This window comes from Lissotriton vulgaris, chromosome 4_1 (genome assembly GCF_964263255.1).
Source record: "Lissotriton vulgaris chromosome 4_1, aLisVul1.2, whole genome shotgun sequence".
In the NCBI taxonomy this organism is placed as follows: Eukaryota; Metazoa; Chordata; class Amphibia; order Caudata; family Salamandridae; genus Lissotriton; species Lissotriton vulgaris.
The window spans coordinates 1,063,824,187-1,063,849,181 of NC_141691.1; the positions used below are offsets into that span (position 1 = coordinate 1,063,824,187).

General features: G+C 48.1%; 1 protein-coding gene and 1 pseudogene across 1 annotated transcript in view; both read left to right on the forward strand.

Moving 5' to 3' along the window:
* Positions 1 to 736: 736 nt before the first annotated feature.
* LOC147722873 (uncharacterized) lies at positions 737 to 1,733 on the forward strand (annotated as a pseudogene).
* A 17,204-nt stretch (positions 1,734 to 18,937) lies between these two features.
* The window catches only part of MARCHF6 (membrane associated ring-CH-type finger 6), a 1,612,715-nt gene continuing 1,606,657 nt past the window's right edge, over positions 18,938 to 24,995 (forward strand). Inside the window, exon 1 of the mRNA XM_086965293.1 lies at positions 18,938 to 19,088. Coding sequence (XP_086821419.1) covers positions 18,968 to 19,088 — 121 coding nt within the window. The 5' untranslated portion in view covers positions 18,938 to 18,967. The remainder of the gene's footprint in view (positions 19,089 to 24,995) is intronic.

A 24,995-nucleotide genomic window follows, 5' to 3' on the forward strand; every position in this document is an offset into this window, starting at 1 on the left:
CCCTGCCGCCACAGAACACCGCTGCCCCGGATGACCAGTGACCTGCTCGGCTGAAGAGCCGCAACGATCAGCGACCCCGGGAAGGCAACGCGACGTGGGACAGATCCCCTGGAAGCCGCCGGCTCCACAAGAACTTTGGTTAACACCGGCCTACGGGCCCTCAGAGAACTGCTATAAGAACTGTGGTAACCTGAACTGAGTAACTTGCAACCGTTATCATAACTTACGTGACTGTATTTCAAGCCTGCTTAAAATCTATATAAAGATATATATTTTTACAGAATACAGTCTGGTCTCGTTGTGTGGTGGGTTGGTTGTAAAGGTGTACTATTGCAAGTGTTTAACCTATATGCCCCAAAGATTAGCCTGCGACTGCTTAAGCCACACTACCTAGAGGGTAAGCAGAGGTTGTCTGGAAGGTAACCCTCAGCCCTGACGAGGAAGAGGAGAGTCCCTGCTTGTCGCTAGTGTTGCACTGCGCCAACTAGAGACTCCCCCTTCCTACACTCATAGATTATACAGATGGAGTACTACGCCGAGGAGGCAGACCAGTGGGCAGAATATGCAGATTATGTGGAGTATGATGAGGTGCCCTATGAGCATCACCTGGAGGAACAACTGGTGGAAGCCCTTGATTCCCACATCCAGGGTTCCGTGAATAAAGCATTGATTAATGCACTAAAGCCTTTTACGCAGCCTTTGCAAAATTTTGGCAAGCGTAAGTTTAAGTCTCACCATGGCGAACCATCACATCACCCGTCTCGTGAAGTGCTTGCCAAGATGGCAGCAAATGTCCTTAATGACCATGAGGGCTATGGGAGTTCTCGCCTGTCATCCAGTGCACAAAATGACGATGACACCTCCTCTTATCTCCCTGACACTTTTGACTCTGACCAGTCTGAGGCGGAAGGCACAGAAGAAGAAGCGCAAGTCGCAGCCCGAACGTTCCCTTGCTCCCAGCAAGAATTTGCTTTTCAACCCCAATAATATTGTTCACCCTAGATCCACAGAGTGGGTGCCATGTGTGGAGGTGGCAACAAGGCAATATACAACAGGGCTTTGAGCGCGAAGTGCACGCTGTTCTGAGATTGGAATGCCCTTGGCCAGCGCTATTAGGCAAGGTGACTGAAACCCCAGAGCTGAATCCCAACATGGCCACGTTCCTTAAAAAATTCTCTAAAGACCCCAAGAAAGGATTGGACAGGGCATGGAGGGGCTGTCAGGACAAGCTCCTCAACGTGTGTGGACCCCTCACGAAAATATTGGACGCTGTGGTGCAGGCCAAAGAGTCCAACACGCCACTGGATATGATGGAGATCTTGGAATGGGCGCAGAGGGCGCTCTGCTTTCTGGGTAACCGCAATTGCGCAGTGTCTACGGAACGGCGGCGTTCGTTCCTCATGCGTATTGACCCACAACTGACAAATATGGCCCCTACGGAGGCGGGTATCATGGCGAATGGCTTGCTCTTTGGAGAGAAGTTCCTAGAGGAACTAGGGAAGTACGTCTCCATATTTTCAGCTCTCGACAAGGTCCAGATTAATATCAAAAGAGTCTTCAACGCTGGCCTTTTTACCAGGGCCGTTTGCTCCAGGGATCAAGCGCCCGGGCGGGGTTTCAATCAGACCTCAAGAGGCTCAGAGCAATGTGGATGTGGAGGCTCCCATCGTTCCAACTTTTACCCCACCAGAAACCGTGGGGGTAGAGGCAGAGGCCAGAAAGGAGGATATTGAGGTCACAACAATGACAGAGACACCTCTTAGGTAAATTTACTTCAAGGGGGAGAGGTCCAAGTTGGGGGTCAGATTGTTGGATTTGCTCACAGGTGGAGCTCCCTGACAAGCGCCCCTTGGATATTACAAACTGTTCAAGGTTTTCAGATAGAGTTTCACAACACCCCAAGACAGACTCATGTTCCTCACCCACATAATTTTACCCATGTCGAGAGGTCTTTCATAGACGACGAAATCGGATCTCTGATACAGAAAGGGGCTATTGTGCGGACTACACCACACGCCCACGAGTTTTCCAGCACAGTGTTTCTCGTACCCAAAAAAGATCAGGGCTACCGTCTGGTGTTGAATCTCAAAGAGTTCAATTCTTGGGTAGTGTATCGCCACTTCAATATGGAGGGCATACACCTACTCCGAGATTTGCTCCTAGAAGGGGATTGGATGGTGTGTCTCGATCTAAAAGACGTCTACTTGGCGGATCCTATATTTCACCCCACAGGCCTTTTCTGAAATTTCAGTGGATAGGCGTTTGGTACGAATACGCCGCTCTGCCATTCGGACTCTCGTCCGCCCCTTGGTGTTTCACCAAGCTCCTCAGGCGGGTAGTGCAATTTCTGAGAGAGCGGGGGTCAGGCTTATCATCTACTTGGACGATATCCTGATAATGGCCCAAAGTATCACTACAGTTCTTCGTCATCTAGCCCTGACTACACAACTCCTTTAGGAATTGGGGGTCGTCATCAATGCGGACAAGTCGGTCATGACACCATCACAGTCGATGGAGTTCCTGGGGTTCCAGGTGGACTCAGTCGCGGCTCAACTTTTGTTGCCTCTCAAGAAACGCATTGCCATCAAGACTATATCATTGAGGACCTTGGCCGGACTGTTAGCCTCGTCCATTCAGGCTATTTTTCCGGGTCCCCTCCATTACAGGGCACTCCAGAGGCTGAAGATTTTACACCTCCGCAAAGGCCTCAGTTAAACGGAACAGATCCTGGTAACACAGGAGGCGAGGACGGAGATCTCATGGTGGTTAGAACACATGGATGCGTGGAATGGCAGGGACAATTTTGCGTCATTCCCGGAAATAGTAATCGAACCGGATGCCAGCAGGTGGGGCTTCGACACCAGATGTGGTTCAGTAGAGACCAGGGGCCTTTGGTCCCAGGAGCTGAAACTCCACATAAATTGTCTAGAACTCCTGGCGGGTTCTTTTGCAATTCGGACTTTGTGCCACGCAAAGCGAGTTGTTGCATACTGCTTTGAATGGACAATGTCTCAGCAGTACGATATATCAATCGTCTGGGTGGCACGAGGTCACGCTTACTAGTGGAAATAGCCATGGACTTCAGGCATTATTGCCTACAGAATCACATTTCGGTGACGGCGGAATACATCCCGAGCTGCACCAACGTGGTGGCGGACTGGAACTCTTGCTTCCTGTGGGATTCCAGCGATTGGCGTCTTCATCCCAGAGTTTTCCATCAACTCAATACCAAGTGGGGTCTGTGTACAAAGGATCTTTTTGTCTCCAGGCTCAATGCACAACTGCCCCAGTTTTACAGTTGGAGGCCGGACCCTCAGGCGAGCAACTCGGACGCCTTCCTTCAATCCTGGAGGACAAGTATGCTGTATGCATTTCCCCCGTTTGCCATGATTCAGAGAATGTTGGCACAGATCCGCAGACAGAGTGTGGAAGTGATTCTAGTATCTCCCTTTTAGAGAGTCCAAGCGTGCTTCCCAGCAGCGATGGCGTTGTCATGTGCCTTCCCGGTGCGTCTACAGTAATTTCCCGAGATTCTAACCGATCTGTATGGTCAACCTCATCCACTGGCCCTTCAGGGTCTGCTGTCCCTCATGGCGTGGAGACTTTCCGGAGACGCTGGCAAATGCCGGGAGTTTTAGAGGACACTTTGCACTTTTTGTCCCAGTCCTGGGCGCCATCTACACATAAGCGATATGAGTCTGCTTGGCGTAGATGGGTTAATGGTGTACTGCACAGCAAGGGGATCCCTTGGGATCCGGTATCTATATGATTGTTAATTTCTTATCAGAAATGCCAAGTACAGGTCTAGCGTAGAGGACGATCAATAATTTCAGATCAGAAATTTCAGCGGGTCATCCGCATGTGGATGGCAAACCAGTGGGAGAGCACCAACTGGTCTGTAAAGTGGTACGTGGTATCAGACTGGTCAATCCCCCCATACCCCGATACTCCTGGTTGTAGGATGTGAATGTGGTGTTACGTTTCATTAAGAATTGGCTGGCGAATGAAGGTCTTTCGAGTAAGCAATTATTGGCTAAGTTGACACTTGTTATGTGTGATCTCATGTAGACGTGTTTCTGACGTTCGTGCCCTGTGTAAGAAGTTGGCCTGGTATATGATGTCCACTATTCTAGTGGGCACCTTGCACCAGTCCAAACGACCCTTATTGATGGTAGGTTGTAAAGTCAACCTTATAGAAAGCTATCCTAGTGGTAGCTGTGGAGAGCAGCTTTCAGGCTAAGACTTAGAGGCGAGTTAAGCAAGTTGTTTTACCATTTATAATCTCTTGAATGATCAAATGAAAGCACACCATACAAGGTATATATCAAATATATATGTATTTATTCTAAACACAACCCCTCTGGACTCTTTATGAGGTCAGAGGTAAAATTACAATACAAGGAACTTAATTAGCATACGATAAGTTGCATAGTATACGTTATGCCCAAGGGCCCTCACAAACCATATACTAAAATAGTGGTATAAGGACCACGCTTGGAATAGAAAGCAGGCCTAGGGCCTGTGGAATCGCTGGATGCAGGAGGCCCACGGGAGACGCGTGCAATATCTAAACACAGCTGCTGGTTACCATTGACTTTTTATGGAGAACGAACAAGTTACAATTTTAAAGATTAAGGACACTTCTAGGTTAACTCAGATGGAACCCTGTTAGACTAGGACACTTCGAGAGTCTGGTGTTGAATCTCAAAGAGTTCAATTCTTGAGTAGTGTATCGCCACTTCAAGATGGAGGGCATACACTTACTCCGATTTTGCTCCTAGATGGGGATTGGATGGTGTGTCTCGATCTAAAAGACGTCTACTTAGCGGATCCTATATTTCACCCCACAGGCCTTTTCTGCAATTTCAGTGGGGAGGCGTTTGGCACGGGATACCTCGGGAAGTAGGTGCAGTTTGCAAAATGCAGGATGTCCAGGAGTTCCGGTCCCACGTCTCTCGTGTCTACTCCGGGGTTCAGCTTTGCTAGAAGTGCAGGTTAGTGTCAGAGAGGTCTGGAAGTCCATGTCCTGTGTCACAGATTTTTCAGGATCCGGTGAGAGCCTCGAAAATGCAGACCGGCAAAGATGCAGTTGGTGCCTGTTTGGACAGGGTGGTGACTCCTTGACCACAAGGGAGATTTCCTCCGTCTTCCAATCAATATGGAATGTCGAAGGTCCAATATATATGTTGCAGAGTTTCGTCCAGGGTAATCTAAAGTCCTAGTGACTGGGATCCTATTCTTATAGCAAGTTTAGGGGTTGGACTAACTCTAAGGTCTCACCTGTGGAGGACCTGGGGAGGGGGTGGTTACACCCCTTACCCTTTGTCCTGTTTCGCGCCAGAGCAGGGGCAGAGTGCCCCAGCAACCGGTTTGAACTGGGAAATGCATGGAGCACCTTGTGTGCCCCAGGCAGTGTCTGAAAAGCATTCACTGAATGCAACCCACCCTGCCCAAATACACTAAAGCCTGTCTGGGGAGGTGCCAGCACCTCCCTGCACAGGAGACCTTTTGTCCAGGCCTCCCCTGCCAGAGTTTTGTCCAGCAGCAGGAGGGCAGACTCGTGTCTGTGGCAGCAGCATCCATTTTGTGATGCTGGGGCTCTGTTTAACTTTAACCGAGTTTACCAGTAACTAGATGCATTCTCCCTCTAGAAGGAGGGTGGGGAGTATTCCAAAGTGTTTGACACCTTACACGACATGTTTTGATAAAGCCAAACCAAAGTTAGCATTAACCGCGAGGATTATAATGCACTTAAGAGTATATGGTATGGCTATATCATAGAACAGCTATAAGGAGATGGTTCTGAAAGCTGCAATGGGGCTCGGCTCATGCTAGGGCACCCTCTGACACAAAACCAAGCACTCCGCCTCCAGGATTGTCAAGGCCTTACCTCACCTCACCACCTTACCCAGGCTGCAGGTGCAGACCTGTGGTGTCAGTTTGGAAGGCTAACCAGAGGTGGCACAATACATGCTGCAGCCCCTGGTAGGCCTAGGGTGCACCTATGCCCTGGGTACTTATGGTACCATATATAGGGGCTCACAAGGGTGACCCAGTAACCAATCTTGTACGTACCTAAAGTACATGGAATACATTTTATAGAGTAAGCAGATACACTGGGGCCCTGAATAGCAGGGTCCCAGTCCAACTAAGGCGAAAACCAGCAAAACACAAGTCAAAATGTGGGGGTAACCATATAGTCAGATTCCACCTTCCTACACCCTGGACATAGCAGGTAGTGTTTTCACCCCTTCAGGTGTGTCGTTCACTATTTCCAAGCGCACTAAAACTAATTCTAAGTGTATTTCTTATCCTGCATTCCCTCATCACAGTAAACTATGTATTGTTCAATATTTGAAATGTTATGAGGATTGTACTCGAGAGTTTAGGACTGATGTTGCAAGACAGTTGTTGATTTCTTTACAGAAACCTTTCCGCCCAGTCTCTGCTGCTACACTGGCCAGGTGGGTCTCCTGGTTGTTGCAGCTGGCAGTTATTGATACTTCAGCCTTTGGCGCCCATTCAGTGAGGGGAGCTATGGCTTCCAAAGCTCTGGCTAAGGGTTCTCGTTTAGAGGATACTATGACTGCGGCAGATTGGTTTTCTGATTCTACATACAAAACGTTTTATCACAAACCAATTGTAGATGTTGCTACTAATGTGGTGGGTTAAGTTTAAACTAGCATTATCTGAGCCTCCGTGGACTGACATATAATAAAAAATGTTCTAGCTATCGCGACAGAGAATTTTCGATTCTATTAAGGACACGGAGGCGAGGATTATCCCACCCATTAAACTGTGTTTTTGCACTATGTTGTTGACTTTGATCTTTTTCTGACTAATGATATTGACAGTATGCCTTTATAGAGGGTTTCATCCCGCCCATTGCTTTGTTTACATTCCTATGATTGATGGTATATTACAACATTTATTCTTGTTTCAGGAGAACAGACTAAGCCGGCATAAGGCATAGATGACAATGCCTCGGCGTCTGAGGAGAAGACGTTCTGTGTTCAAGTTTGGACTCTCGTCAATGTAGGATCGGAGGTCCAGTGTTCAGCTTCAAGTTGTGGACTGTGTTAAGTTTGTTGCAAACAAAGAGGAAGTGATATGCTCTTTACAGACTATATACAATATTGGACTGATGGTGATTGGTGCATACCATGGAGGGGGTTGTACTTCCGGGGGTATGCTATTTTTAAAGTTGTTTTAATTGGCTGCTGTGTTTTTGCAGTAAAGCAAAGAGAAGCATAATCCTCACCTCCGTGTCCTTAATAGAATGAAAAATTGTCTAGCAGACGCAACAAAGAATTTTCAATTCTATTAAGGACACGGAGGCGAGGATTATGCTTCTCTAATCTTTACTGACAATAACAGCAGCCAATAAAAACTTTAAACTGGCATGACCCCGGAAGGGCAACCCCCCAACACTGGTCTGCACCAATCACTGTCCAGTCTCATACATACCAGTCACTGAAAACAGGAAACCTCCTCTTTCTTTGCGATTTCTTCATCAGTCCAAATCGAGACTGGAACCCAATGTGGTAACTCTCGAAACAGTTCCGAAGGGAATAAACTTCTCCTCATAAACAGCACAACAACGCAGTCCACAGGAGTCTTTCTCAAGTCTGCTTGTGATGATCACCTGAAACAATATACATTGTAATGGCCATTCCAACACTCAGGAATACAACAATCCATAAACATCATTCGGGTGGGTAAAATACATCACATTTCAAAACAATAATGCAAAATACATTTCTGCTAGCCCGGGTGGGAGAATCCTCGCCTCCGTGTCCTTAATAGAATTGAAAATTCTTTGTCGCGTCTGCTAGACAATTTTTCATTCTATGTCAGTCCACGGAGGCTCTGATTATGCTAGTTTAAAGTTTCTCCACCACCACCGACGCCACATCTACAATAGGCTTATGATAAAATGTCTTAAAAGTGGAGTCAGACGACCAATCTGCCGCAGTCATGATATCCTGAAGCCGAGAACCGGCACCAAAGGCTTTTGAGGCCATAGCTCCTCTAACGGAGTGTGCTCCAAATTTGGAAGTATCAAAACCCGCCAGATTCAACAACCAGGAAACCCATCTGGCCAGAGTTGCAGTGGAGACTGGGCGAAAAGGTCTCTGCAATGAAATCAACAATTGACCAAAATCATTCCTAAATTCCCTAGTACAATCCTCATATACTTTTAAACACTTTACCACACATAACTTACTGTGGTGAGGAAATGCAGGGTAAGTAATACATTTTGAATGTGTTTTAGTCCACCTTGAAATATTAAAGGAAACTCCCGAAGGAGTGAATACTCTACCTGCCAAATCCAATGCTCGAATGTCCGATACACGCCTGAATGAAATCAAACAGAGCAAAAGCATAAGTTTAGCTGAGAGTTGTTTCCGCGACAAACCCTCATTAGCCGGCCACGCTGATAAGAAGTGTAAGACCACTGCAACATCCCAAAGTTCAGCATACTTGGGCTGAGGGGTCTTCACTAAACGGATCCCCCTGACTACCTTACACACCAGGGGGTGTTCTCCGACCGGTTTGCCATCCACATGTGGATGTCCCGCCGAAATGGCAGATCGAAAATTATTCACCGATCTATATGCCATGCCTGACCACGCCAGGTCCGACAAGAAATTCACTATCATATGGATATCGGATCCCACCGGATCTCCCTGTTGTTCGTTACACCAACCAACACATCGTCTCCAAGCAGACTCGTAGCGCTTGTGAGTGGAAGGTGCCCATGCCTGTGACAAGAAAAAGAGAGTGTCCTGTGAAACTCCCGGCACTTGCCAACAGCGCCGGAAAGTCTCCATGCCATGAGGGACAACTGCTCCTGCATCACTAACGGGTGGCAAAGGCCCACCGGGTCCGTAAGAAGATCCGGAAACGATGAGATTCCCATTGGCAATGCACACGCGAGACTCATTGCGACCGGGAACCATGCTTGTGCTCTCCAACACGGGGAGATCAAGATCACCTCCGCTTGCTGCCGCCGCACTTGAGCCAGCACTCTCGGGATCATGATAAACGGAGGAAATGCATATAGAATGCCCGTCGTCCACGACTGAAGAAAGGCGTCCGAGCTGATCGCCAAGGGATCCGGCCGCCAACTGTAAAACTGGGGCACTTGCCTGTTGAGCCGTGAGGCAAACAGATCTATCACACACGGACCCCACTTGCGGTCCAATGCCCTGAAAATCCTGGGGTGCAAACTCCAGTCGCTGGCATCCCTCAGGTACCGAGAATTCAAATCCGCTGTCACGTTGACAGAGCCCGGTATATATTCCGCCATCACCGAGATCTGGTGTGCCAGGCAATAATGCCAGAAGTCTTTGGCAATCTCCGCCAGAAGGCGTGATCTTGTGCCGCCTAGGCGATTTATATACCGTACCGCGGACACATTGTCCATACATAGGAGAATGCAGCAGGACACTTTCTGCGGGGACAGAGTGCGAATTGCGAAAGAACCCGCCAGGAGTTCCAGGCAATTTATGTGGAGATTGAGCTCTTCGCAAGACCAACGACCCCCCGTCTCCACTGAGCCGCAACGGGCTCCCCAGCCCCACCGGCTGGCGTCCGACTCTATCACGACCTCCGGGGTTGCAGCAAAAATGGCTCGGCCATTCCAGGCATCCATATGCTCGAACCACCAGTTCATCTACGTACGCGCCTCTGCCGAAAGGGAAACCTGTTGGGCACAAGTCAAGCCTTTGCGCAGATGCAACGCTTTCAACCGTTGCAGGGCCCTGTAGTGCAAAGGGCCCGGGAAAATCGCTTGGATGGATGACGCCAAAAGGCCCACCAGGCGCGCTAAGGTCCTCAAGGAAATTCTCGGAGAGACAAGCGCTCTCCTCAATTCTTTCCATATCGCCACCCTCTTCTTGAGAGGTAAGAGCAATTAAACCTTCACCGAGTCGATCTGGAAGCCCAGGAACTCCATCGTTTGAGAGGGAATCAAAATGGACTTCTGTGAATTTAGTAGGAAACCCAATTCCTGGAGCAGGTGAATCGTCCATGACAGATGGAGCGAGACTACCTCTGGAGAACGACCCAAGATCAGGAGGTCGTCGAGGTAAATAATTAATCTCATTCCCCTTTCTCTTAACCACTGGACTACCGGTTTCATCAGTTTGGTGAAACACCAGGGAGCGGACGAGAGGCCAAAGGGCATGGTGGAAAATTAGAACCACTGGTAACGCCACTGAAATTGTAGAAACCGTTGATGCGGCGGGAAAATGGGGACCGCTAGGTAAGCGTCTTTCAAGTCCAGACGCACCATCCAGTCCTGTTCCAGCAGGATGTCGCGCAGCAAGTGTATGCCTTCCATTTTGAAGTGTCGATACACCACCCAGGCGTTGAAGTCCCTGAGATTTAACACTAGCCGAAAGCCCTGATCTTTTTTGGGAACCACGAAGACGGTGCTCGCAAAGCCCTGAGCGTGTGGTGAGGTCTCCACCACCGCTCCTTTTTGGATCAATGCAAGCACCTCTGCGTCGATGAAACTCTGTTCTGGTAGGGAAAAATGGAGGGGAGCGGGCGCTTGACGCTGCGCTGGGGAGGCATAAAACTCTGTGATACCCTTGTACTGTTTGCAGCACCCAGGGGTCGGACGTGAGCTCTCGCCACCTGTGAAGAAAGAGAGCCACCCTGCCTCCCACCATGTGTTCTGATGCACATAGAACTCATACCTGAGTATGAATTGTCTCCTGAGGAATTCTGTTGGCCTCGATAGTTGCCACAATAGTTGCCTCTCTGGCATCTGCCACCACCTCCCCGATTGCAGGAGGGGTAGAAATTGGGTCGCTGATTGCCTCTGCCTCGCTGCTCCGCGCGAGGTCTGATTAAAGCCACGGCCGGATCCTCGACCTCGTTGACGTCCCGCCCTATCAAAAACACCGGAGTGGAACACCTTCCGGATGTTTGTTTGCGCTTTATCCAATGCGGAGAAAGTGGCAACGTACTTGCCCATGTCTCTCACGAACGTTTCTCCAAAAAGCATCCCATTAGCCAGGGAACCCCCCTCAGTGGGGGCCATCTCTGCCAATTGGGAATCGATCCTCATAAGGAAAGAGCGTCTCCGCTCTGTGGAAAGGGCTACATTAGCATTCCCCAGGAAACACATGGCACGTTGTGTCCATTCCAGGACATACGACACGTCCAGTGGCGCGTTCTGCTCCTTCGCCTTGCTGCGGCATCCATAATTTTAGTGAGGGGCCCGAGACGTCTAACAACTTGTCCTGGCAGCCACGCCATCCTTTGCAAACTTCCTCATGAACGCCGCCATATTGGGGTCCAATTCCGGCGTCTCCGCCACCTTTCCTACCAAAGAGGGCCTAGGGCATTCGGATCTCAAAGTGGCCCTAACTCCACCCTCAAAGCCCTGACATAAATTATTGCCAACATATTGCGCCACCTCAGAACAGGGCACCCATTCTGTAGATCTAGGATGGATAATGTTATTGGGGTCAAACAACAAGGTCTTAGGGGCCTGACTGACATCCGCCTTGCCTACTGTGTGTTTCACCTTTCTGCTTTTCTTTCTGGAAACCACAGAGTCCGCCTCTGAATCCGAAGTATCAGGAGGGGACGGGGAAGAATCCCCAGAGGTACAATTAGCCATTGAGCCATGATCCCTGATGACATTCCTGGCCATCTGTGCCAGCACCTGTGCCGAGGGAGTAGAGGTACCACCCTTACGGGTCGATTTAAACTTTCTCTTGCCATAATTCTGCAGGGGTTTAGTAAAAGGCTTGAGAGCCTTAATCAGGGCTTTATTAACTGACCCTTGGACCTGACTGTCCAGGGCCTCCACCAAATTTTCCTCCAACTGATCTTCCTGTGGCTCATACTCTTCATACTCGTTGTATTCGACCCATTGGTCACCCTCCTCGGCGTAGTACGCCATGGCTCTAAAGCTGGGAGGTGTGGAGGAAGTTCTCAGGGGGGGAGCAGCCCAGGGGTGCCTCAAACACACACACACCAAAGTCCAAGACAAACACTATGAGGCAATTCGTGAAGGTGGAAAGAGACCCCTCTTATATGCACACAAATGCTCCCCTCGAGCCTGGCTCTGATCCGGACAAGCTCCGGTTAGCGTTCAACTGAGGCCAAGGATTTATGCAGGACTGAAAAGGGACGCGGGAGGCAGTCGGCAATCTCACTCGAAAGTCGGCACCTCGCGCGTGCGCACAGCGTATGGGGCTCACACTCGCCTGCTCCTTGTGCGCGAGGAACCCGCGTCTGCCTCCTCCTGCTCCAACGCCCCCTGTCGTTCACAAAGTGCTCCGCCGAATGGCGCCACACGCGTGCGCACCAAACATGCCAAAAGCACTCAAAACACGGCGATAAACACCATGGGGGCAATAACAATGAAAGCGCTCAAGCGCTACTAGTATAAAACCCCGTAAATGCCAATACCACCATAAAACAGGAAAGTAAGGGAAAAGGCACTTAACTCGCTGCTGCAGCAGCAAAGAAAGAGGAGGTTTCCTGTTTTCAGTGACTGTTATGTTTGGGACTGGACAGTGATTGGTGCAGACCAGTGTTGGGGGGTTGCCCTTCCGGGGTCATGCCAGTTTAAAGTTTTTATTGGCTGCTGTTATTGTCAGTAAAGATTAGAGAAGCATAATGAGAAATTTCCTAGTTTCCACAAAGGAAAGTTTCAATTCTATTAAGGAGGCGGAGGCAAGGATTTTGCTAGTCCTTTCTCCATTTTATTGGACAGCAAGTTAGAAGTAAGAAAAAACAATAAACCATGGACTACCCAAACCAACATGGCAGCGGTAGTCATGGTAACATATCAACCAATCAGAGTCCAACAGTTAGCATATAGGGAGTCCCAGCTGTTAGTCCTTCCTCTTTCTTGGGTGCTGCCGCAGGAAAGAAGTCATCCATCCACTAGTCCGCTTTTTGATCGGAGCCTAGGGAAGAGAAACAATAATAATAATATCTCGTCCAGAACTATGTCGAACAATTCAAGAACATTGCAATGAAGTAAAAAGAACGAATTGCAAAGAGAAATTAAACATCATTGCACAGTTTATCAATGAGAACATTAATACATAGGAAAAAGATACTTCCCTTAGACGAAGTAAAATCATCATAGTCCAGTCTCGGGAAGGAAGGCTCGATAAAGCCTGGGTGGGAAAATCCTCGCCTCCGCCTCCTTAATAGAATTGAAACTTTCCTTTGTGGAAACTAGGAAATTTCTCATTCTATGTCAGGAAGCGGAGGCGAGGATTTTGCTTGTTCAAAGCTTACTCACCACCAACGATGCAGCCTCATGGATTGGCTTAAAGTAGAACTTTTTGAAAGTCGAATCCGAGGACCAATCCGCTGCATTCATGATATATTCCAGGCGTCCACCAACCTGAACAGCCTTGGAAGCCATTGCACCTCTAGTGGAATGAGCCCCAAAGTCAGTGATGTTAATTCCAGCTTCTGACATAACCCACCTGACCCATCTGGCAATGGTGGGAGAGGAAACTGCCTTGAAAGGTTTCTTAACCGCAATAAGCAATTGTCTCTCGCCCGGAGGGCGGAGCTCAAGAGTAACATCCTCATATGTCTTAAGGCAACGAACAACACAGAGCTTTGGCGAATCTGGGAAAGCCGGATAAGTTACTGACCTGGTATTACATTTAGTTCTTCTTGAAACAGTAAACGTAACCCCTTCTGGGGTAAAAATCCTGGCTGAGATATCCAGTGCACGAACATCTGAAGCACGCTTACATGAAATCAGGCAGAGAAGAATCGCTAATTTGGCCGAAAGTTCCTTACGGGAAAGGTACTGATTATCCTGCCAGGACTTTAGAAAATTCAAGACCACATTAACATCCCATAATCCCGAATAACGGGGCTCTGGGGGGCGCGAAAGGCGAATACCTTTAAGGAGTTTACAAACCCAAGGGTGCTCACCAACCGGAGAGCCATCAACAAGGGCATGCCCAGCAGAGATTGCCGACCTGAAAGAGTTAATGGTGCTGTACGCCAATTTCTTTTTGAAAAGATCAGCGAGGAAGTTAATCACGTCAGTAACAGAGGAGCCCATGGGATCCACTTGCTTTGCCACACACCAACGAACCCATCTGTTCCATGCTGATCTATAACGTTTAGTGGTGTTAGGGGCCCAGGCTCCTCGAATGAGGAGCTCAGCGTCTCTCGAAAGCGAGTCACAAGACCAACGTCCCCTGAAATCCTCCATGCCATGAGACGTAGATGGCCCTGGAGAACCAGAGGATGCGGGTGACCCAAGGGATCCGTCAGAATGTGGTCGAACGACGGTAGCCGAAGAGGTTTGTCCCAGGACAGCTCCAGAAGAGAAGGGAACCAGCATTGAGCTTTCCAGATTGGCGTGATCAGAATCAGAGAAGCTCTCTGTCTGCGAACCTGAGCCGCCACCCTTTGAATGAAAAGGAAGGGAGGAAACGCATAAGCTGGAAACTGGGACCAGTCCTGTAGGAAGGCATCCACTGCTTCCGCACCCAGATCCGGTTTCCAGCTGTAGAAGCGGGGAAGGTGAGCGTTCCACCTGGACGCAAATAAGTCCATCACTGGAAGACCCCAAAGGTCCGAAATTCTCTGGAATACTGAAGGATCCAGCCTCCAGTCGCTGGCATCTCGAAAATGCCTGGACTGCCAATCCGCTACCGTGTTCAGATCGCCTGGGAGATACTCCGCCGTGACAGAGATCTGGCGAAGAAGGCAATAGTTCCAGAAGTCTTTCGCCAGATCCACTAGGACCTTGGAATGAGTGCCACTCAACCGATTGATGTACCTGACAGCAGTCGTGTTGTCCATCCGAAGAAGAACACAACACGAAACCCTGGTCGAGGTGAAGGAGCGGATTGCGAACGAGCCCGCAAGGAGCTCCAAACAATTGATGTGGAGGTGAAGTTCCTCCTCCGTCCACCTGCCGCCCACCGAGAGGGAGCCACAACGGGCACCCCAACCCTGGCGACTGGCATCTGACTCGATCACAAGATCCGGACGGGAACCGAAAATCGCCTTCCCGTTCCAAGCATCCATGTGATCTAACCACCAAAGAAGTTCCGATCGGGCTTCCAGATTTAAGGAAATCAGTTCCGAGTAAGTGAGGCCCTTGCGAAGATGAAACGCTTTCAGTCTCTGAAGAGCCCTGTAATGAAGAGGGCCTGGAAAAATGGCCTGGATCGACGAAGACAACAAGCCCACAATCCTGGCCAATTGGCGGAGGGATATTCGATCCCGCCCGAGAACCTTGCGAATCTCCTTCTTGATCTTGGAGATCTTTTCGGAAGGAAGATGAAGCGTCGCATCCGTAGTTATGATCAGAAAGCCAAGGAAAGTCATTTCCTGACGAGGAATGAGATCCGACTTCTGGGCATTGATGATGAAGCCCAGAGACTGAAGAAGGGTTATTGTAACCTGAAGATGGTGAAGAAGGAGATCCTTGGACTGACTCATTAAAAGAATGTCGTCCAGGTAAACAATTAGACGAATCCCCAGGGTACGGAGATGTTCTACCACCGGGCGCAGGAGTTTGGTAAAGCACCAAGGTGCTGAGGAAAGACCAAAGGGGAGCGAACGAAATTCGTAAACCTGATTCTTCCACAGAAACTGGAGGAATCGACAATGAGGAGGAAAGATTGGAACCGAAAGATAAGCATCTTTCAGATCCAAGCGAACCAACCAATCGTTCTGCAACAGAAGGTCTCTCAAAAGATGGATGCCCTCCATCTTGAAGTGTTTGTAAATCAGCCATTCGTTGAAGGAGCGGAGGTTGATTACCGGTCTGAACCCCTTGCCCTTCTTTTCCACAAGGAAGATGTTGCTGAGGAAGCCGTTTGGGTGAAGCACCGAGGGGATGATGGCGCCTTTTTGTAACATCGCCCGAACCTCTAAATCTATAAGTTCTTGTTCTGTGACAGAAAAAACTAGAGGGCGAGGACGAGAGAGTTGAACGGGGGAACCGTAAAATTCGATGTGAAACCCCTGAACAGTCTCTAGAACCCAAGGATCTGAAGTTATCGACGACCAGGCCTGGGGAAACAACGCTAACCTTCCCCCCATTTGAACCAGAGAGATGATACGAAATCTTACCATTAAATCCTCTGGAGTTGGACTGGTTTCCACCACGTCCTCTGCCTTGGCCTCTGCCTCCTCTGGAAGGGTAAAAGGTACCCTGTCGTCCATCATTCCAGCCGTTATTTCTTCTGGATTGGCCTCTATTGGGGCCTTGCTGGACCTGACGGCCGGAAGAGCGACCCCTGCCTCTTCCGGCCCCGCCAAAAACCTTTTTGGGAAAAAATCTTTTCATAGAAGCCTGAGCTTTGTCCAGAGCAGAAAAGGTTGCAACAAACTTCCCCAACTCCTTCACAAAGGGGTCTCCAAACAAAGCACCCTGCGCAATTGGGCCCGCCTCAGAAGACGACAACTCTCCTAGCTTTGGATCAATCTTAAGAAGCAAGGATCGTCGACGTTCCGCCGAAAGCGCGCAATTGGCATTGCCAAGAAGGCACATTGCCCGTTGCGACCAACCAGCAACGTCATCAACCGACATCGGTAAGCCCGACTCTTTAGAACGTTGGGCCACTTCAATTATTTTAGTCAGAGGGCCCACGACATCCAAGAGCTTATCCTGACAGGCTTTCCATGACCTATCAATACCCTTTTTAGGGTCCTTGATATATTTGGCGAAGAAGGTACACAACTTGGGTCAATCTCAGGGGTGCATGCCACTCTAAAGGGAAGGGAAGGGCGTGGGCACTCAGAACGCAGGCGAAGGCGAACATCCTAAGGTAAAGGCTGTCGAAGCTTAGCTGCGACATAATCAGCTGTAGACTGCTCAGGAAACCACTCCGATGACCTGGGTCTTACAATAGTAGATGGGTCAAACATATTAGGAGGCACAAGATCACCCTCCGTAAGACTAGGAGCACTGGGCTTTGGGCGCCAAGACCTACTCCCATCAGAAAAATCCTCTGAGGAAGCGTCCTCATCCTCATCTACGTACTCGTCCTCCTCATCATCTCCCTCGATGGGGAACCCTTCCTCCGGGTCAAGGTCCTGGGTGGCAAAACCACCAGTCTCTCCGGGCGAGTCGTCCCCCCGGTAGGGTGCGCTTCTAAGCGTGCGCGCACTCTTACGAAAGACCTCAGATAATTTACTGAAGCCCTCAAGGTGCCCCGCGTCACGCTTCCTGGCCGTACGTGGTAGAGCACATGGAACACCACTGAGCCCTGCCCCACTGTCCCCAAAAACACCTGTATCATTCTTGAAAACATGGGCTGACAGTCTATTTACACTGTCCTGCAGAGGTGCCAGAGCTTGAGCTATCGCAGAAGAGAGAAGCCTGTCTACCTCTGCAGGAGGGTGCGAAGGGGTCAGTTGTGGCTGATCATTAGGAGCCACCACCTCAACAGTAGAAGGACCGGACTGCATTTTAGCAGAAAAACTGGTACCCATACACAATCACCCCAACTATATATAAGGGGAAACCCTTCACACAGGTACCACACAGGCAAACACCAATGAAAGAGCCTGAAACACAAAAGTTCTGACTGAAATTAAATTGAAATTTATAAAAATTCAGTCAGAAGATAATTCTTGCCGTCGAAAAACGGCATCAGTGTGAGGGAAGAGGCAAAAAACAAATGAAGCGCAAAGCCTCAGCGCGTTTCTACTCAAGCGCGAAGAGCGCTGAGGAGAACAGCTGGTCGGCGTCAGAAGCCGACACCAAGACCGAGCACGCGCGAAGAGGAAACGCTCGGGCTGAAAGCCTACTGCGTTAAACACACAATAACACAGCCTACAACAAAGGCAAAGTCAAATTCTAGTCAAAAGATAACCAAACAAAGCTGTCTACACTCAAAATCAAAACTGCCACGACAAAGATCAAGCTGAAGTAAAACGTGACTTATCTTGCCGAGGCAGCAATGGAGAAAGAGGGAGGACTAACAGCTGGGACTCCCTATATGCTAACTGTTGGACTCTGATTGGTTGATATGTTACCATGACTACCGCTGCCATGTTGGTTTGGGTAGTCCATGGTTTATTGTTTTTTCTTACTTCTAACTTGCTGTCCAATAAAATGGAGAAAGGACTAGCAAAATCCTCGCCTCCGCTTCCTGACATAGAATCAGAGCCTCCGTGGACTGACATAGAATCGAAAATTCTCTGTCGCGATAGCTCGAATTTTTTTTATCCCAGCTTCATTTTAAAAGCCTGTGTTTCTGGACAAAGCCCTTAACCGCATCGCTGCTGCGGTTATTTTTGCGCTGTGCGGCTGTTTTCAAATAACCGCGATACATGACGAGCTCAGCTCGTCATCCGCACACGTCACCCATGGCTGATGACGAGCTGAGCTCGTCATCAGCATCGAAGGGGTTAAACTCCCTGTGCACAAAAAAAAAAAAAAAAAAAAAATGCATAGCGTGAACAGGTTTGCCAGTTTATCGCTCCAAGGCCTTTAGGGCTGGTCAGCGAATAAAACGGTGTATAAGCATGAAAGTGCACAATGAGTGATTCTGTTAAAAAAAAACTAAAGCAACTTTGACAGTACCGCTCGTTATCCTAGATGAAATCCTTGCGATGGAAAATCCAATTTTTTTGATTCTTTAGACTGCCTTGCGAGACTCCCCCATCAAACATCTTTCTTTTCTGCGATAAACATGCACGATACTGAACCCGAGTCCCAAATAAATGGTTTTCGACTTGTGGCTTTAAAAGAGATGAGCGAGTCTCATGATGATGACGTCCTGTATATTTGCGTTTCAAGACTCGTCCCAAGCACTTAAACTCACTATCCTTTTCCTGTTCCGCGATCAACCTATAGGGTCTCCCCTGCTTTGGCTGGTGATTGGTTCTTTGTAACAGGCCCTGCAATCTGACTGACACTAGTGAAAGCCTAGAAGCTGTGGCGACTGCTGTGATTGGTGTACGAGGCTTAGCCGTTGTGGTGACGTAAATGCGTCGACAGCGGATACCCTATCCACCTCTTCCCTGTAGTGCACTCGGTCATTGGTCTCTGCAAGCCAGCACACAGGAGTTTGGTTACAACACCAAAGCCATGGAGTCCGCCGAGGAAGGTGAGTGTCTTCAAGAGCGGAGCATTGTAGGGGTTCCTCCTTCAAGGCTCTGTGTTTAGGAGTCGTGACTCTTCACTTGTTGACGTCTGTGTTTACGTCCTTTCTTTCCCATTCTGATCCCTTAGTCGCACTCTGATAACGCAGCCTAAGTTTCTTTTGCGCCGATCTCTCAGTGATGCTGCCCGTTTTCAGATGTTCCACTCACTCCCGATTGCCAGTTTGACCGGGCGCACAACTATTGCAGCTACCAGCACACATTTTTGCGGTCTAAACAGTCTGCTCTGTAAGGGATGCTTAACTCTACTACCCAATTGTCCCGATACTCTTAATTGGTCTTCTAAGACGTGTAGGTACGCGTGTTCATTACTTTTCACAGTCTGATCCAATCAACCCCATGCCTATGCAATTAGAACGCTTACAAATGCACAGGTTATTGTGTTTTGGATTTTAATAAACAACCGGAATTTTACAGTTTTATTCATCTGCCTTTTGGCTAGGTTCGTATTCTACAAATACCACATACATACATCTCTTGAAACTGAAGTGAGTAGAACAGAAGAAGTTTAGTGAAGCTGAACGCTTGCTGCTAAGATTGTGCATCATTTTCTTGTTATAGGTTTGGATCATAGGAGGACACACTCCCATTCCCGACAATGTTCTATTCATTTTGGTAATAGGAGCAATCTATTTATTTATTTGTAGTGGTATGAAACTGTCAACCTCATGAGCCAGTGCTGCAGTACATTAATTTGCTAATCATTCACCAGCTATGTTTTACCACGAAGCAGCTTTGGGTTTAAGGTGAAAATTATGGTTCTGTATCGGCTGTTTTTTTTAAAATTTTGTTTCACTAGTGTTGTGCTATTGCCAGAAAAGGATTATGATTGTAAAATATTCGCTGTTTATGTTTGTGTGAGGGTAAGCCTTTTGAGCTGTCTTAGCCAAAGTGACCTGTAAAACCAGAACCTTATAGAGACTGTAGGTAAAATGTATGTCATTAACATGTGGAAGCGTTTCACCTTAGTTTATCAGATTGCTTCATTGCATTGAGAGGTATTTATTAAAAGTGATTGTTTTAAACCAACTTAGAAACATTCATGCTCCCACCGCTCTGACACCTGTCATTAGTGATGTAAGAGGCAAATGAGTTGTCTTGTGCAAAGTATATGTGGCCTAAATTCTTATTACACATGGAGCAGCATTATAGTTTAAGCCAAACGTGAGAGGCTTTTGTACAGAGCACATCCTGAACTCACTTATTTTAAGGTGCTCTCTATGTGAGAATAAAGAAAAAGAAAGCACAATGAAATATATTTTCCTGGGATTAAATAGGTCAAGCAGGGAAGCTTGGGTTGATCTAATTTTTTCTGGTTCTATGTTGTGCAATTCAGCCACTAGACGGATATCTCTTCTTTCCCTCTCTCTTGTTTTTTATAAAATGTTAAGGCTTTGTCTTTAATTCTTGTCCAGGAGGTCAGGGTGTCATTGACAAGACAGAAGCCACATGAAAACTGCTAGTTTTGGGTTCAAGTGTCTAACCGGTCCCCCAGCTGTCCCAGAGCCAGGCACCTTGCTCAAACCTTCCTCTTTCTATATTAGACTTTATTTATAAATGTCCGTTGACTGCTCGAAAAGCCAGGTCTTGAGTTGCTTCATGAAAGGCGAGATGGTCCTGGGGTCGCCGAAGGTGGGTGGGGAGGGCGTTCCATGACTTGGCAGCCAGGTAGGAGAAGGATCTTCCCGGGTGTGGCTCGGTAGCAGGCAGGTGTTCGGCCGGTGTTGAGTGCGTGGAGGGTTGCGGCGTCGTATGTTCATCGGGCGCGTTGGCATCGTCGAGATCCAGGGTTTGTGGCACTGGCGCGGTCCAGGCGCGGACGGACACAGACGGGCTTGCCTTTGGCAAGCCCGCTGCGCGTACGTGCGGACTCTACCTTAATTGGAGAGTGGGGGGGGGGGGGCGGAGCGAGGGAGGAGCAGCTGGGAGGCGGGAGCGGGGTGGCGGGAAGGGAGCGGTGCAGTGAAGCTGAAGGAAACGGGGGTGGGGCCGTGGGGGAGCAGCGGCAGGGAGCGGGGTGGAGCAGCGGGAGAAAAACGGCGATAGAGCACAAAAAACAATCAGGGGCACAACAGTGGACGAGAAATACAGATTACTGGCACAACAGTGGAAGAAACTAAATCAGGGGCACAACAGTGGACGCGCAATACAAATACAGGCACAACAGTGGAAGAAACAAAATCAGGGGCACAACAGTGGACGCGCAATACAAAACAGGCACAACAGTGGAAGAAACGAAATCGGGGGCACAACAGTGGACGCGTAATACAAATAGTGAGGCAGATACAATTACTGGCATTGGCGGCGGCAAACGGAGACCGGGCACACGCAGGATGGTCCACGCGGCGGGTGGAGCTACCGGCTCTGACCAGGTCAGGTCAACCCAAAAGCCTACTCGCTTTTATTTTCGCAAGGTTTGCTCTCCAGTTCATTGACAAACTGTAGGGTAATAAAGTGCAAACCAACAATGTAAAAGAGGAATATGGCCAAAGGTTCACTGCATACCGATGAATGAATCATTTAATTGTGGCTGCAATGATGGGTAGAGAGTGTTCTCATCTGAGGAGTTCAACCCCTGACTTAATGTTAACACATAGCAACTTCTGCAAATAGAACTTGGAGTTAGCAGCATAATGATTGAAGTAACAAAACAACTCCCAAATTGTGCAAAAAAGCATGTAAGTAGTAGCCAATTCATGTGTAAAATACAATTAAAAAATCCAGCTTCAGCTGAAGGTTAACTTGACATTAGCAGCAAGAAGATAGGGATAGAAAAACATATCCTAACGTGCTACAAGAAACCGCTGAGTTACATCAAATTCATGTGCAAAAGACGCTCCAAAATCCAACTTCAATAGAGAATAGAATTTCAAAGTTAGCAACAAGAAAATGGACGAAAAGTGTAACATAATCCAGTTGAACAAGAAGCAATTGAGTAGTAATCAAAACGTGTGCAAAATGCTATATGGAGGAGAAAATATTAGAACTCCATAATAGAGCAACAAACACGAGGGGAGCAGCCCTATTAAAATAATATTTATATAAAATGTTAAAATATATACATAAATTCCTTGAAATATGAAATCATTTTACACAGATTACATTTTTCGGACAATAGAGAAAAGCTCGGGGTGAAGCTACATCTTTAACACCATTTTGTATAAACCAGGGGTCTCCAACCTTTTGTGTAGCGATAGCTACTTCTGGTCAGTGAAAATCGTCGTGAGCTACTAAACCCCAAGCAACTTGCGCATTTTTTCGAGGGGTGCAGCTCTAGTGACTTTAAGCCTAATTTCTTCGGAGCCACATTTGCAAATTAAGTTTAAAACTTGTACAGTAAAGACATGTTGTATAGTAGGTGTTTTGCAAGGTATGGGAGAATCTATTTGTGCTTGCAGCAATGTTTGTGGTAATATCAGAGAAATTAACAATAAAATCCAGGCATCGGCCAATAAAATCAGCCCACAAATAGCCAAAAAACCACAGACAAGTATTGGCACAGCCCACCAGCCAATAAAACAGGCCCACAATTAGCCCAAAAAAACACCAATGCACTGATCTGTCAGGCACCAATGCACTGATCTGTCAGGCCAGCGTTTAGGGCAGGGCCTGGTTCACATGTCGCCATTCCCACCCCCTGACCTCTTGAGTGCGGTCCTATAAAATGGCAGCACTCCCACCATGTACATATGGTTTAATAGTCAATAATCATAATGTTTCACATACAACAATGGTGGCCATATACAAGTGTACATTACAAACAGACATACTTTGCTGGCTCTTGGCAGTGTTGTTAGTTATCAAATGTGAGAAATTAAAATGCACTGTGTAGCAAAAAACTCTTCTGAGCATTAAGGCACTGCACAGTCCGAGGAGAAACTAAGGTCTGCACACCTTGTTTCACTATGACAGCTCTTCATTAGTGTGCGGGTGACCGGAGGGCCCTTATTTAAATGAGCTGGTTCGTCAACTAGGGAGGCCATGTGAATTAAAGAGGCGTATGGAGCTGATCAGGCACGGCTTACCTGCTCTGCAGCTGCAACAATAAAATATAAAGGTGGCAGGCTGTACTCTTAGGCAGAAAAGGGCGCGATCCCAGCAGTTCTATACTGCTTGTTCCACCACAAACCAACTGCTTCACCCGGCCACGTCTGCTGCCTGCTGCTCCACACTGGCACTTCTCGTGCAGAATGAAAAGCGCGGTGCTACGGTGGGAAAGGCAGGGGGCGCAGACACAAGAGGTGCACGTAGGAGAGGAACGTCATCCTCTTCGGACCACCCCGCCCCATCTAAGCTCAAAAACCAATCTGAGCAGCTGCTTTGGGTGAAGGGGGGCAATGGAGGCAAAAAAAGTCTAAATAGCCCAAACAACACCAAAGGGCTACTAAATTGAAATGCAAGCGGCACAAGCTACTTACAGGGTCTCGGCGAGCTACCGGTAGCTCGCGATCGACCGGTTGGAGACCCCTAAGCCAGCGACGACGACTCAGAACCAATGCTGGGCAAGCAAACAAAACATGATCCAGGTTCTGAATACTCGGCTTGCAAAAAAACATTTTTTCTTCCATTTTCCAATTTCTGGGTTCAGTTTGCTGTTAAATCGTTTAAAGGTAATAGATTCATGCGACATAGGATTGGCCAACGTCAGATTCCGTGTTCTAGGTTACAAGATAAGTATTTCTGGGAAATTCTCAGGGAGCCCGTCCTAACTATTATCTTTCATCTCTCTTTAGTATTATAGATATTAATATCTCTATTAAAGCTGATCTTACCACTTAAGGTTTTTAAATAGGATTTGAAATCTATTGGCGGGGGGGGAATCAATAATACTTCTTTTACACAAGAGGTTTAGAGCCAAATAAAAATCATGATATAGGGAATATTTCCCCCCATTACCGCCAAAGATTTCTTGACACATAAAACCTCTTAATGAGTAAGAATCACTATTTTTTAACTAGTATCCCCAACAAAGAACCCTGGATATACCTTGAATATAGGAGCTTTTCAGGCCGAATTCCAGTCTTATAGCAACTGATGGAACTAACGTTTTAAAATTGCACAATTTACGTAAAATCTGGCCATCTTTTGTTCGATGAAAATGCCAAAGGCATCTGGGCTCTGTCTTCCTTGTGTTTTTTGCCCTCCTTTTTAGGTTTCGCACTGCGAAACTCTATTGTGATCGTTTCTGGTTTCAAGGAGTCAAGGGAGACAGGAGACAAGTGATGTGCACACACGCGTAAACGGATCAGGTCACGCGCGCTTCCTGTCTCCCTTGGCTCCTTGGAAGCAGACTCACACGCACGCACACACACACATACAGACCCACCCCCCCGCCGCCGTGCATACACACACTCACACACACACATAGAGAACCCCCCAAGCCACCCGCCGCGCATACACACATGCACGCACACACACACACACACACACATAGAGAACCCCCCCTTACACACACATCCCCTACCTCGGCTCGGCGTGTCTTCTCATCACAGCTTGCGCAGGGGCAGCCAGCGTGCACACGCACGGCGACGGCGTCTCCTGCTCTGCAACTGTGGTTTCGGTTTCGCGTACTGCCGCCAACCGGCATTTGTTTTCCGAGTGCTTGTTTTAACCTCCGAGCTTAGATTAGTCACCTGCTTCTTAGATCACGTTTGCGATTGTGATCTTTCCTAACAGAATACCGGCGACCATTTGCTGCCCCATTGGGCTCCTGAACTGCGCCTCAGGCCCCCCCCCCCCCTTTACTGCACAGGTAAGTGCAACTGCACGCTGTGCACGGTTTGTGTTTAAAGTCATGCACACGCATTGCATGTAAGCATGCAAATCGCATAAGCAATGCCTGCAATTAAGTT